Consider the following 13,271-nt stretch of genomic DNA (forward strand, 5'->3'; position numbering starts at 1 on the left):
TGTGTGTGTGTGTGTGTGTGTGTGTGTGTGTGTGTGTGTGTGTGTGTAGACTACCAGAAGTCAACATCAGATGTCTCATTTCATTCCCTTCTTTGTTTTTTATTTTTTAGTGTATTTATTTATTTATTTATGTTTGAGATGAGATCTTACTTTGTAGCCCTGCTTGGCCTGGAACTCCTGAAGTAGACCAAGCTAGTCTCAGACTCACAGACTCAGTCTCCACCTTCTGAGTACTGATTCTCTCATGAAACCTGAAGCTCATCATCATTCAGCTAGGCTGGCTAGTTAACAAGCTTCAGGAGTCCTAGGCCTCTGCCTCCCCAGCACTGAGATTACGGAGACACCCTCATGCCAGGCTTTCACATAGGTTTTAAGGAATCCAGACTTGGGTCCTCACATTTGTGTGGCAAGCATGTCACCCCCCACCCCCAGCCACCACAGACCCATCATCATCACACCCTCACTTAGTTTTTTTGTATCTGATCAACAAGTCCCCAGTCCTAAGCACAACCCTCAGTAGCCCCGGGGCATCCAGTTCTTGAACAGCAAAGTCTTTCTGACCCTCTTTTGTCTTCCTCCAAGGCCACTTTGCTTGATGCCTTCTTTGCTGTGGGGAGGCAGGGCAGGTCAACCTTTGAGCTTTAAGGTTCTAACCACAGCTGGTCAATGATAGAATTCCGAACAGTAGCCACCAACCATATGTGAGTACTGAGCCTTTGAAGTGTAGATGGTATGACTAAAGTCTCAATATTTCATTTTATTTAATTTCACTTCATTTAAACTTAAAGAGCCATATGTGGCCAGTGGCTATCATATTGAGCAGCACAGCTCTAAAATTTAGAGCCATGTCGTCTATGTTAATAGCCATTAGCTGCATGACCCTGGGCAAATTATTAAACACTCTTGACCGTCAGATTTTTCTTTATGAAATGAGGATAATGAATAGCCTCTTTCTCTTCAGATTTTCTGCAGAGAAACTTACAATAGGTGGCTTGCACTTAAAAAGCACTCTGTCAGTGCTAGTTATGGTTTTTAGCCCCAGAAAGGGCAAAATCTGCCATGCCTCACAGCCAGACGAAACCCACGGAAAGTAAATCCACTGCACAAACAGGATGGGTGGTCAGGGTAGCATATGTCACCTAATGGAGGGGATTCCACTGAAGGTACTTGGCTGGGGGAGCCTTGCATTAATGCATATTATATTTTTTGTTCATCTTTTGTTTTTTGAGACAAGGTTCCTCCGTGTAGCCCTGGCTGTCCTGGAACTCACACCGTAGACCAGGCTGGCCTCAAACTCACAGAGATCCACCAGCCTCTGCCTTCCATGTACTGGGATTAAAGGTGTGTGGTACCACAGCCTGGTCCATTTTATGTTTATTGTTAAAACTAATTGCTTTGCTTTCCTCCTATTCATCCTCTCTTTCTTTTCTTCTTTCTTTCTTTTTTCTTCCTTCCTTCCTTCTTTCCTTCCTTCCTTCCTTCTTTTAAAAATAGGGTCTTATATAACCCAGAATAGGCCAAAACTCATTGTGTAACTGAGGAGGACCTTAAGCTTCTGACCCACCACGCCACTCCTAAATTCTGGTATCACAGGTGTGTACCAACAGGCCCATTTAATACAGTGCTTGTGAATGAACCTAGGAACACTCTACAAAAACAAAACTAATTGGTTTTTCTACCAAAAAGTTTTTTTTTTTTGTTTCAATTAGCACATTAAGGAGTTGCCTCCTTTCTGGAGAGAAAGGATATTTAAATATGCCAAACACAATGGTACAGGCTGCAGTTGAGTCGCTACTGCCCAGGTTTGGGCACCCCAGCTAGGACTGAGGATTTTGGGCAGGCCAACTTCCTGAGCCTGTGTGCACCTGTATCCTGCGCTTGATATTATGTTCCCCCAGAGGACTGTAGGCTTTCCTGGTGCTGGGCACACAGACCAAGAGCTAAGTGACTGTGCACTCAGCAATGACCCAAATTCAAGCCTTGTGCTATGTTATTCTTTTTCTCTTTTTAATTTTCAAAGGATTTATTTATTCTGTTTTGCATCTATGAGTGTTTTAACTAATGTCTGTCTGGGCATCATATGTGTACCTATTGCCTGTGAAGTTCAGAGGAGGATGTTGGATCCCCTGGAATTAGAGTTACAGATGGCTGTGAGCAGCCATGTGGGTGCTAGCAATTGAACCCAGATCCTCTGGAAAAGCAGCCAGTGTGCTCTCTCTTGTTTTTTAATGGTTTGTTTGTTTATTTTATGTATATGAGTACACCATCACTGCTCTCTTCAGACATACCAGAAGAGGGCATCAGACCCCATTATAGATGACTGTGAGCCACCATGTGGTTGTTGGGAATTGAACTCAGGACCTCTGGAAGAACAGTTAGTTCTTAACCACTGAGCCATCTCTCCAGTCTGTTCATTATTCTTAACAATGATTTTTTTAGGAAAAAAAAAAAAAAGAACCTGGGGAGGGGGGCTGAAGAGATGACTCAGTGGTTAAGAGTACCGGCTGCTTTTCCAGAGGACCTAGGTTCAATTCCTAGTATCCACATGGCTGCTCACAACTGTCTGTAACTCCAGTTCCAGGGGATTTAATACCCTCACACACACACACAAATGTGCAGGCATAATAAACACCAATGCACATAAAATAAAAATAAATACCTACAAAAGGTAAAAACTCTGGTCATTAAACAAAGAAAAGCTGGCTATGTGGCTCATGCCTGTGATCCCAGTACGTCACATTGGGAAATTGAGGCAAGAAAATTTCGAAGAAGAATTCAAGGTCAGTCTGGGCTACATATTGACAGAGTGAAACCCTGTCTTAAATAACTATGCCTATCACCATATAACTAAATGAGCAAACAGATAAATAACCACTTTCTGAGTCTGCAAGGCAAACAAAAAGCTGGTCACACCCCTCTCTACAGTGTACTGGAGCAGTACTCTGCAGCCTGGGTGCATGAGAGGATGCTGGGCTCAGAGACAGCACCAGGGTGACCCCAGGGCATCCCTACCTGTATTAGGGTCCAGCAAGCTTGACAGCTCTTCTTCTAGAAGTCGCTTTACAGAAAGATCCTCCCCTGGGCTCGGGGGCCCTTCTTCCAGATCAGGCTCTGCTTGTCCACCAGGCCTGACACCTAGACCGTCTGTGTCTGAAGTGGTACCCCTGTGAAGAAATCCAATAGGGTTTCAAGTGAGGAATTTCCACATAACTGTCTGTTTAGACAGCATTTATCATCTATACAAGGAACTGGTACATAGCCTGGCTTACAGAGTCAGGGTGAACTGAGTCTTACACTCCTCTAGATTGTTTCCTCTAGAATGAAATGGGAATAATACGTAGTAACTTTCATGGGGGTTTGTAAAATAAGACTTCATAGGTAAAGGGTTTAGCACAGTGCCCTGCAACAGTGTAACTGGTAAGCACACAGAAAAGAAATGAAGCCATTGGTGTTGCTCACTACTGCCCCCTCACACCTCCGATGAGTATAGCACAGGACAGCATTTAGTACACTTCTTCAGTCAACTTGGTCATCTACTTTGCACCAGCCAGACAAAGCTTTTTTGCTTTTCTTATTTTTTTTAAAGATTTATTTATTTATTATATATGAGTACACTGTAGCTGTCTTCAGACACACACCAGAAGAGGGCATCAAATCTCATTACAGATGGTTGTGAGCCACCATGTGGTTGCTGGGATTTGAACTCAGAACCTCTGGAAGTGCAGTCAGTGCTCTTAACCACTGAGCCATCTCTCCAGCCTGCTTTTCTTATTTTTTATTCTCTTGTCAAGTGTTCAGAACATGGCCTGGCACACACAAGATGCTTGACAAACATATTCAAGGAAGAAGTAGCTTCCTTCATACCAAAGCCACATCTCAGAGCAAAGAAGCAGGGGTGTGGCATCATAGCTACATCTGCTCCCCAGCTTAGCATGGGGCCCCCATGTCTCACTGATCCTCAGGGCCTCTGACAGCCACTCAGGAGGAAGTTCATTTCTACAGGTGAAAACCCTCCCCAGATCCCCTAAGACCCATGAGTCCTATCTGCTGTTGGTTGTCCTCATTTCCCACTGTGACCCTTGCTGCTACTGTTAGAGATGAGCTAGGAAGTAGCTGGGAGGAATAGTGCAGACTACCTTACACCAGGTGCAGGCACTTGCTTGGACCTCGGCAGGCCTATATGGAAGAGTCATTCCCATTTTACCAGTGAGAAGATTTTTGCAGCTTGCCTATCCCCCGCCCCACTTGTTGACTAAGTAATTAAGCAAGAATTCGAATCTAGACTCATGACTCTGGAATGTATGTACTATTAAGGCTCTGGAAAGCACACCAAAAAGCAAAGGCCTTTAAAGCTGCCCTACCCCTCTGACCTCCTATCCCAGCTCCTGCCCCACCCCCCACCCGCAGGCAAGTAGATAGCAATCTAGAATTCCTTTCCCAAAGTAGGTCATAGAAACTAGAATTCTATCCAAAACCAACCCCTAAAACCTAAAAACAGGACTTGAATTGCCCCCCACCCTTACTTTCTGTGTAAGAGTTGTCCATAAAGAAATTCTCTGAGCTGCCTAGCTTGATTACTGGTTATAAGTTCCTCGTTCCAGAAAAGGCTCCTAGCCATACCTGGAAGCAAGAAATGCTTGGTGGAACAGTCAAGAAGCTATACAGATAAGCCTTGCTGGGGCTCCCCCCTTGGTCTAAATTTCCATTTGCTCATACCCCTTTTATCCAATTATATTTTTATAGGTATCCCTGCAACGCTGAACCCAATCTTAAAAACGGATCTTTGGATCTTCAATCTAAAGGCTTCTGTATCACATAAAATTATGATTTTAAAAAAAATTGTAACAGGGCCAGTGAGGTAGATGCCTCAGTGGCTAAGGGTACTTGTCACCAAACCCGATGACCTGAGTTTAATCCTTAGTACCAATGCGATGGAAAGAGAAAGCAAACACCTACATGTGGTCCTCTACCCTTCCCATACATGCTTCCACCCATTCATATGCAAAATAAATGTAAAATAATTTTTAAACATTTTTATGGCTTTTCTCTAGTTCACTGGCCTATTGCCAGTTGGTTTCCACAGGCTCAAAAGTTGGGCCTGCAGAAAGAAAATCCACTTCTCCATTGTATAGTGACGAGTAGGAGTTGATATCCTTCTTGAGGTCTCTTCTATTCCAGGACTGCCCTAAGGGCCACACCCTCACGTCTACATCCTGATGTGGTAGGCCAAGAAAAAAGGAGAAAGTTACAGATTTCAAACCAATCAAGTAATCAGGGGACAGATAGTCAGAGGTAAGAGATGAAGTAACTTCCTTAGTGACACTGGGACTTATAAATATCATAAATACAGTGGCTCCAGGACGGAGCTTCCAGAGTGGGGGATGGGTGCTGTCTGCCACAAGTACCCCCTGGGCTGGGTTCCTAGTGTGTGCTTACCCTGCCACACATCACCAAGGCTGTAGGGAGGGTGCCTTAGGGGCCAGAGGGGACTGTGTTGTGGGTGCTACGTGCTGCTTACCTGCTGCTGCCGGGCTTGGCAGAATATTTGTTTCCTCGGTGGTTTGGTTTGGGCTGGAACTGGCCCTGATGCAGCAAGGACAGCAGCTGGGAGATTTGCTACAAGACAGGAAAAATCTGTTGACTCCACACAATTCCGACCCTGCACGCTTCCTCGCCGGATGTTTCCCTCAATGCTGGTGCTTTCTTTTTATAGTTTTTCCTCTGGCTTCAGATGCTTCTGTGATCAGATAGGGGGCTGGGGAGAATGGACCTGTATGACTGAGTAAGGGACCTGGGGGAGGGTGCTTCCTGGCTTTGTCTGTCACTGCAAGCCCTGGGCAGCTGAAGGAGATAGCTTGGAGACCCTTGAAACTATCCCAACAAGCTCATTCCCTGGAGTGGCTGGTGGACTTTAAGGGCCGGAGTGAAAAAGGTATTTCCTGATCTGACGGTTGTTACTTTGATAAGGATTATCTTCGAACTGTATTCAAGCATTCTGGCCAATTTGTGTGGGCAATATGGACGATTGCATTGTATAGGGAAGAAATGGTGTCATTTGACCAATTCATTTATTCACCTGTCAATCAATGGCCACGTATTTAAAAGCATTTGTGCCAGGCATAGTGCTTCTGTGGGACTTGTAAGAACAAAAAAGAGACACCCCACCTCCCCCTGTCTCTGGAAGTTCATGGTTTACAAGGAAGGCAGGACCCAGAGGGAGGGATAGCGGGGGAAGGGTGACAGAGACCATATTTGAGTGTTGGGAAGGGGTGAGGTCTGTAGGAACAGAGGTCTCAAACCTATTTTGGAGCAGGCAGTGAGTAGGGAGGTACTGTTGAAGAAAATTATCCATTTGCTTTCTGTCCTTTGAGACCGGATCTTACTATGCTGTTCAGGCTAGCCTTGAACTCTCACCTTAGCCTCCTGAAAGGCTGGAACTACAGGCATGTGCCACCAAACCTGGCTCTCAGGCAACTTGACAAATGTTTTTTTTTTGTTTTTTTTTTTTTTGTTTTTTTTTTAATTCTGGCTGTGTGCCAGGAACTCCTGCTGAGACCTAAGGCTCCGCAGGAAGTCCGCCAGAGACTAGGGGGTCTAGACATTAACAGAAGATGGCTTCTGTTAAGAGCTGAAAAAAAAAAAGGAAGTTTCAGAAGGTGGAAGAAGAGGGGATTGTCTAGATGTCACCCCTATACCCCGAGGTCCTGGAGAGAGCAGAAGCAGGCCTTGTCTTGGCAGACTACGTTCTCTTTATGGTCACTAGCTTGGGAACTTTCAGGCAGATTTTGAATCTACTGAGACCCAGCTTAGTCGTCTCTCATCTCTGAAGTGGGTTCGCATCTCCACAGCATTGTCAGTGTTAATTAGATATGTTGATACTAAAACAATCTCCTGCAGACTCAGGGATATAACCCCTAAAAATGCTGCTTCTCTGCCGCCAGGATTGGGGTTTCACTGCGACTTGGGCGAGAGTCAGGGTCCCATAGCCTGCCTTAGGTAGAACTTGCCTTCCTACCAAGCCCAGAAGCCCTTAAAAGGAAGAGGAAGACACCTGCTACCTTTTACCCAGGTAAATCCAACCTGAAGGGCCACGCCCAGTGCTGCATCCATCCATCCAGGTACTCAGAGTCACTTCACAACCCATATTCTAGAGTTGGACTTGGGTTCACATTCTAAATCTGTTCCTGCCTTACCTCCCATCTCCATGGCCCTAGAAATGTACTCATGACTTCTAAACCAGTTTCCTCTGTAGTACAGGAATGAGAACTGAGGTCCCGTGCTGCTTACATTTCAATGAGCTGAGGCACCTGACTCACTTGTTGATGGAACCTGTGGTAGCACTTAGTAATTACCTGGTGACAACTAATCTCATTTGCGCCACACAATAGCTGCAGGAAAGAGACACCATCCCAAACATTTAAAGAGATGGAAGCTGAGGTTCATAGTCCTCACAGCAACAAGGCCTGGAACTTGAACTTGGAGCTGACTTTATTGAGGGACTGAACTGTCATAAAGACATAGGCGTTGGGCATCTTACTCTCACCCTCCAAGTGATTCCACATGAGTACCTTTCCTTCCATCACTTTAGTGTGTCGGGCAGAATGTCTGCTCTCTGCTGTCAATGTCCAGTGGCATGGCATAACAGTTCGTTCAATAAGCAACAGATGGATGAATGAGAATGAATGAACGAAGTCATTGGCTGTAGCTTCCTCTAGGTTTGCAGGGAGCCCCAGGGTGAAGATTCCTAGGAGACTAGGTAAGCCACCCCCAGGGGGTTTCCTGGGAAGGCGGCTGGGAAGGAAGATGTGTCCTTGCTCCAGGAGAAACCTAAACTGATCGTCTGGTCCGACAGAAGCCTGTCTCCAAAGCACAGGCTGGCACTGAGAAAACTCCCAGGGTGTCAGAGAAGCAGTTAGGGATATGTTAAGCACTATCCCTGAGAAGATCTCCCATTTGTGTTTAATAAATCCGGAAGGAAGCGGGAAGCAGATGGTCACTCATCATCCCATTAATCCTCCCCTCCAGGGCAGTAGAGACCAAGTAAACTTGGCTTTATAATCCCATTTTGTAGATGAAGACAATGAGACTCCACTGTTAAAGGTCATTCCCTATGTTCTGCAGTTCTAAGCTGCTGTGTTTGAACTCGGATCTGCCTAGCTAGAAGGGTTGTTTCCACTGTGGTGTGCTGTGAGCCCAGCACATAGACCTTTGGGGTCTTGGGCAAGTCAAATGCTCCCCCTGGAGCCTGTGGCAGTGGTAAGTAGGCCTGACTCCTTTACAGGGAGGTTGCCTAGCCAAGACGGAGCAGCTTTGTAGCAGGATGGAGAGGTGCTTCGTGGAGGTGATAGTACTCATTTCCTGAGCATGTACCACAGGACAGACAGACACAGTTGTCCAGGCATCGCTGCCATTGATCGACTCATTTTGTTTTTATGCAGTCTTGGGAGAAGCATGCTAGTAAAGTAGATACCTTCAGTGGATAAGCTGAGTAACTTCTCTATGAGCCACAAGTGAGAAGAGGTAGAGGCAGGATTTGAACCTAGGCAACCTGAGTCTAAAGTTTTTATTCCTAATCACTACCTTTGCCAAGCATGCACTAGCACATTACATGAATTAATTGGCCTGATCCTCAGGACAATTCTACAAGGCACATATTTCTCACTGACGTACCCATCTCACCACTAAGGAAACTGAGGCTCATAGACAACTAATTAGTCTAGGATCACACAGTGATCCTGGCCACTGTGTCCTTAACTTCTGCATCACCATGTGTTGGGTGAGTCTAAGGATGAATATGGGAAACGAGGGTGTCTAATGCTTTTAGTGGTCTAATTCTTCTCTGTGTGTGTGACCAGAAAAGTGCTGCCCACGCCAGAGGTACCTGGACAGGAGGAGAATCCCCAGCAGGCTCCTCCACAGAGTTCCGTTCCGCAAAAGCAGCCACAGAGAGCCGAACCAGGCTCCTCAGAATCTGATGAGGACCGGACTCTCCTCTAGGAGACACTTTGCCATTGAGATTCCGCTGTCGTCTTAGGGTTGCAGAGGACGTTGGTGGGCTCTGTGGGGCCTCCTCACTGCCTTGGTCTCCAGTCACCCTCGCTATGGGGCTGCCAGGCACCTTCAGAGGTCTTAAGAGTGGCTGGTGTAAGGCAGGTGGGGACTCAGGAAGGTTTAGGTTCTCCCGGGAGGCATTCCTCTGCCTGGGATGGTTGAAGAGAAAGTTGAAGGTGTCCTGCAGTACCTCCTGGCTCTCTGCTAGTGCTCCCTGGTTGCCTTGGTTACGCAGGGTCCTGTATAGCGTTGGTGTGAGATGGAAGGGGGCCTGCAGGCAGGAGTCCCAGCCAGCCTCCATCAATGCCTCTTTACTGGTATCCTTGTGAGATGACCTAACTTCATCAGTCTCATCCTCCTGGGCTCTAAGCATAGGCACCAGGTGGATATCTGCCTTCTGAATGTGTTTCTGGGGCCTCCTGGGCTGATGGCGATATGTTGACTCAGCTTCGCGACAGTTGTAGGCCCTATTATCCTTTTTCTCTGTCCAGCAGATGGACACAAACAAAGCCAAGATCAATCCAAAGATGACCAGCAGTGCAGCCAGGCAGATCATAGCCAGCGTTGGTGTGCTCAGAAGTCCAGGCTCATGAACAGAGTCCCTTAGGTGGTCCACACTGGTGACAAACACGACCTTCAGTGACATTTGGGTCTGCAAGGAGGGGCTGCCCTGGTCCTCTACCATTATCCCCAGGTCCCACTGACTCCCGATGAGGCTGCTGGCATTGGTGACATTAATGAATAGCTGTCCCAAGGAAGGGCTAAGGACAAAAAGATGAGCATCATTCCCACTCTGAATGCTGTAGAGGAGTTCCCCATTGGCCCCTGAGTCTGCATCCCTCGCCACTATTGTCACCAAAAGGAAAGACCAGGGGCTGTGGGTAGCCTTTGGTAATGTACTAGTACCTACTGAGTCCATGCCACTGGGATTCTCAATGGGCAACAGAAGGTGGCCCGTGGAGGCATTTACAAGCACCGAAAGGGTGGCTTTGCCTTCACTGAGCACAGGCTGAATCACTTCTGGGGCATTATCATTGGCATCCAAGAGGCTAACCCACACCGAGATGCTGGATGCGAGCTGGGGTTGCCCTCTGTCCTCTGCTATCACCTGGAACTCGAAGCCTGCCATCTGTTCATAGTCCAGTGACCTCTGAGCAGTGACTTCTCCTGTTTCAAAGTCAATAATGACTAAATGAGAAACGGGGGAGTCCTTAATACGGTATGACACTTTTCCATTACTGCCCAAGTCAGCGTCATGAGCTTTGAGTGTGATAAGGTGAAGAGAGGGTGGATTGTTTTCCCAAGTGGAGACCTCATACTTGCTCTTCTCAAACACAGGGGCATTGTCATTGACATCACTGACCTGGATTTGGAGCTCCTTCTTAGCTGATAAGGGCTGGGGTCCTTGGTCTTGAGCAAACACAGTGAGAGTGTATATGGGCCACTGTTCTCTGTCCAGTGTGGCATTGGTAAGCAGCATGTACATGTTTCCATTAGTCCTTTTCAGTCTGAAGTGGCCCAGCTCTTGGTTCAGCCAACAGTAGACTAGACCATTATGTCCTGAGTCCAAGTCATTTGCACTGACAAGAGCAATGAAGCTGTCCCTGGGAAGATCTTCTGACACCCGGGACGTCTGGGAGGCCCATGTGATGTGGATGCTTGGGGCATTGTCATTGACATCCAGAACTTTGATGAGAACTTTGCAATGGCCTGGGATGGAATTGGGACCCAAGTCCCTTGCTTGGACATCCACCTCATAGGCAGGGTTCTTCTCGTAATCTAGGGGTTGGCGCAGAATGATCTGGCCTGTTTTGGCATCTACACCAAAGGTGTTCATCACCTCTGGGGACACATGCTTGCCAAAGAAGAACTCTACCTCCCCATTGGGTCCTTGGTCTGGATCTGTAGCAGTCAGGTTTATGAGAAGAGTACCAGGAGCAGTGTCTTCTGGGATTTCTAGTGCTAGTGAACTCTCAGCAAACACTGGACTATTGTCATTGGAATCCAGGACATTGACCTTGACCACGCTGGTACCTGACTTAGGGGGATTCCCATTGTCATAGGCAGTCAGCACCAGATCAAAATATGAGTGGACTTCCCTGTCCAACTCCTTCACCACCACAAGCTCTGCATGTTTGGTCTCATCGGGACCCACGATAACATCCAGGGCAAAGTGTTCACTGGCAGACAGGGAGTAGGAATATAAGCTGTTAGGACCAGTGTCTTGATCAAGAGCTCTGTCCAAGGGGATCCGTGTGTACAGGGAGGCACTTTCAGAGATTTCTAGCTCCTGCTCATCTTTGGGAAACTGTGGCTGGTGGTCATTGATGTCCAGCACCTGAATCTCCACATGAATTAGAGCAGAAGCCCCTGTGGCAAGCACATCAAAGGACACCAGGCAGGGATCTTGCTGCCGACATAGCTTCTCCCGATCCAGCCGGCCGGAAGTGCTGAGCAGGCCGTCCTCAGAGTTCATCAGAATCGGCAGTGCCTGAGGCAGCTGCAGAATCTGGAAGGCATCTCCTACCTTCCCACGCCTCTCCTCCACTCCTGGTTCTTGGGACAGTTTCCCTATCACTGTGCCAGATGGCACTTCCTCTGTCACTTGGAACTTCACCATGACAGTGGCCATCTCCTGACAATCCCCTGAAATGAACAAGTAGCTTCCTGGCCCTAAGAGCCCTAGCAGGAATGGCAGAAGTAGCATCATGCTTACCGGAGGGAGGGTTGGACCGGAGTGTGTTCAAAGGCAGGACTCGTCCCCCAGTAGTTCCTGAATGGCTCGGTCAGCCTGGATCTCCCACTTCAGACCTGCTGGTACAACTCTGTCCCATAATTAGAAGATGCTGTAAGAAGCAGGATTCCCAAGCAAGGCCATCTTCGTGACAAGTGATCTGAGAGGTCCCAGAACAGACAAATTGCTAGAAGAGATTCCTGCTCCGCAGCAGCACCAGCTGGTCCACTTAGCAGTGATGGGCAAGTACCGGTCTGAGAGAGACTTGACCTAGTAAAGCAGGATGTAGGGATTTGACTTCCAAACAGTTACTAGACTGGGGAAGCAGAGAAGCAGCTTTTTCCTATGGAAACCCCACCTACAGGAAAAGGGAGGGCTGTGAGTTTCAATGGCAATTAGAGAAAGAGCATTTCCTGTGAGGCTGAGAGGCCTATTGCTGAAGAGGATGAGGCCAGGGCTCCTGGGACAGCTGGATAAGAAGGTGCTGTCCATGTAGCAAGGCAGCCAATGAGGGACAAGGAGTCACTGCGTAGCCAAGTGAGCAAAGAACGTGACCTGTGCTGATGTCCCTCTAGGGCATGTCAGGCTCCTCATCCCTCTACATCTTTTGTTTGTTTGTTTGTTTGTTTGCCTGCCTCTCCCATTCTTCTGCCTTCTGCCCCTGTCTTTTTCCTACACTTGCTGGACTTTCAGTCTCAACTTTGCCCCCATGCTTGTCTCTCTGGAAAGCAGCTGTGATTAATACAACAGCCACAGGAGCAAAATGGCATGGGCTCAAATGCTGACTTTGCAGTTCGTCATCTGGGTCTGCCAGGACAAGTGACTTAACCTCTCTGAGCTTCTAGTCCTCCATCTTCAGTGAGGGAGCAGAAGCACTGTGCTCTCTGTAGGAAGTTGTGAGGCTTGGATGAAATGATGTTTCCAATCCCTGGTCCTTGTCCCGGTCCCAAATCAGAAAGGATAACGTTGTTGGAGTAAGGTTACTGTAGTCCCCACAGCCCATCCCACCTGTGGCTGGAGCTTACCTTAGCCATGGGGTAGTTTTTGTTCACACAGACCCCTGAGGGTGCCAGTGGCACTGCTAGAAGCTGTAAGGACATGTCTGATCTGACTACAAGGCTCCCTCCCCCTCCCTTCCTGAGATCCTTGAGATCCATTGTTCTCTGCAACTGGTCCAACTTGAGTCCCTGTCTGGGGAACCCCAAGCCTTTCTTCCTCTGTCTCAACCTTTTCACGGTTCCTTCTCCCACACCTTCCTCTCCCTTTCATCTGTCTTTCCTCCAATTCTTCTCACCACACTTTTGTTTATGAGAGTCTGAGGAACAGCAGCTGCCTTGCTGCCTCCACTCCCACCCCAAGACTTACGGCGACCTCTCCCTCCCATTCAGCTTCTCTCTCAGGCAGAGAAGGGGCAGGTAGCTTACATGGCCTCTTGACTTCTGCTTTCCCCCTCAGTATGTTGCCTCCAGTATTCATCCAGCCTTAT

The 13,271-nt window shown here is 47.6% G+C and overlaps 1 protein-coding gene across 1 annotated transcript in view; it reads right to left on the reverse strand.

Annotated features, from left to right (window-relative positions):
- Pcdh12 (protocadherin 12) overlaps positions 1 to 12,083 on the reverse strand; it is a 17,120-nt gene extending 5,037 nt beyond the window's left edge. Inside the window, exons 1-3 of the mRNA XM_028777957.1 lie at positions 8,882 to 12,083; positions 5,519 to 5,616; positions 3,013 to 3,164 (exon numbers count right to left, since the gene is read on the reverse strand). Coding sequence (XP_028633790.1) covers positions 3,013 to 3,164; positions 5,519 to 5,616; positions 8,882 to 11,761 — 3,130 coding nt within the window. The 5' untranslated portion in view covers positions 11,762 to 12,083. The remainder of the gene's footprint in view (positions 1 to 3,012; positions 3,165 to 5,518; positions 5,617 to 8,881) is intronic.
- Positions 12,084 to 13,271: the final 1,188 nt, after the last annotated feature.

The sequence above is a fragment of the Grammomys surdaster genome, unplaced genomic scaffold (genome assembly GCF_004785775.1).
Source record: "Grammomys surdaster isolate TR1022 unplaced genomic scaffold, NIH_TR_1.0 317, whole genome shotgun sequence".
NCBI lineage: Eukaryota > Metazoa > Chordata > Mammalia > Rodentia > Muridae > Grammomys > Grammomys surdaster.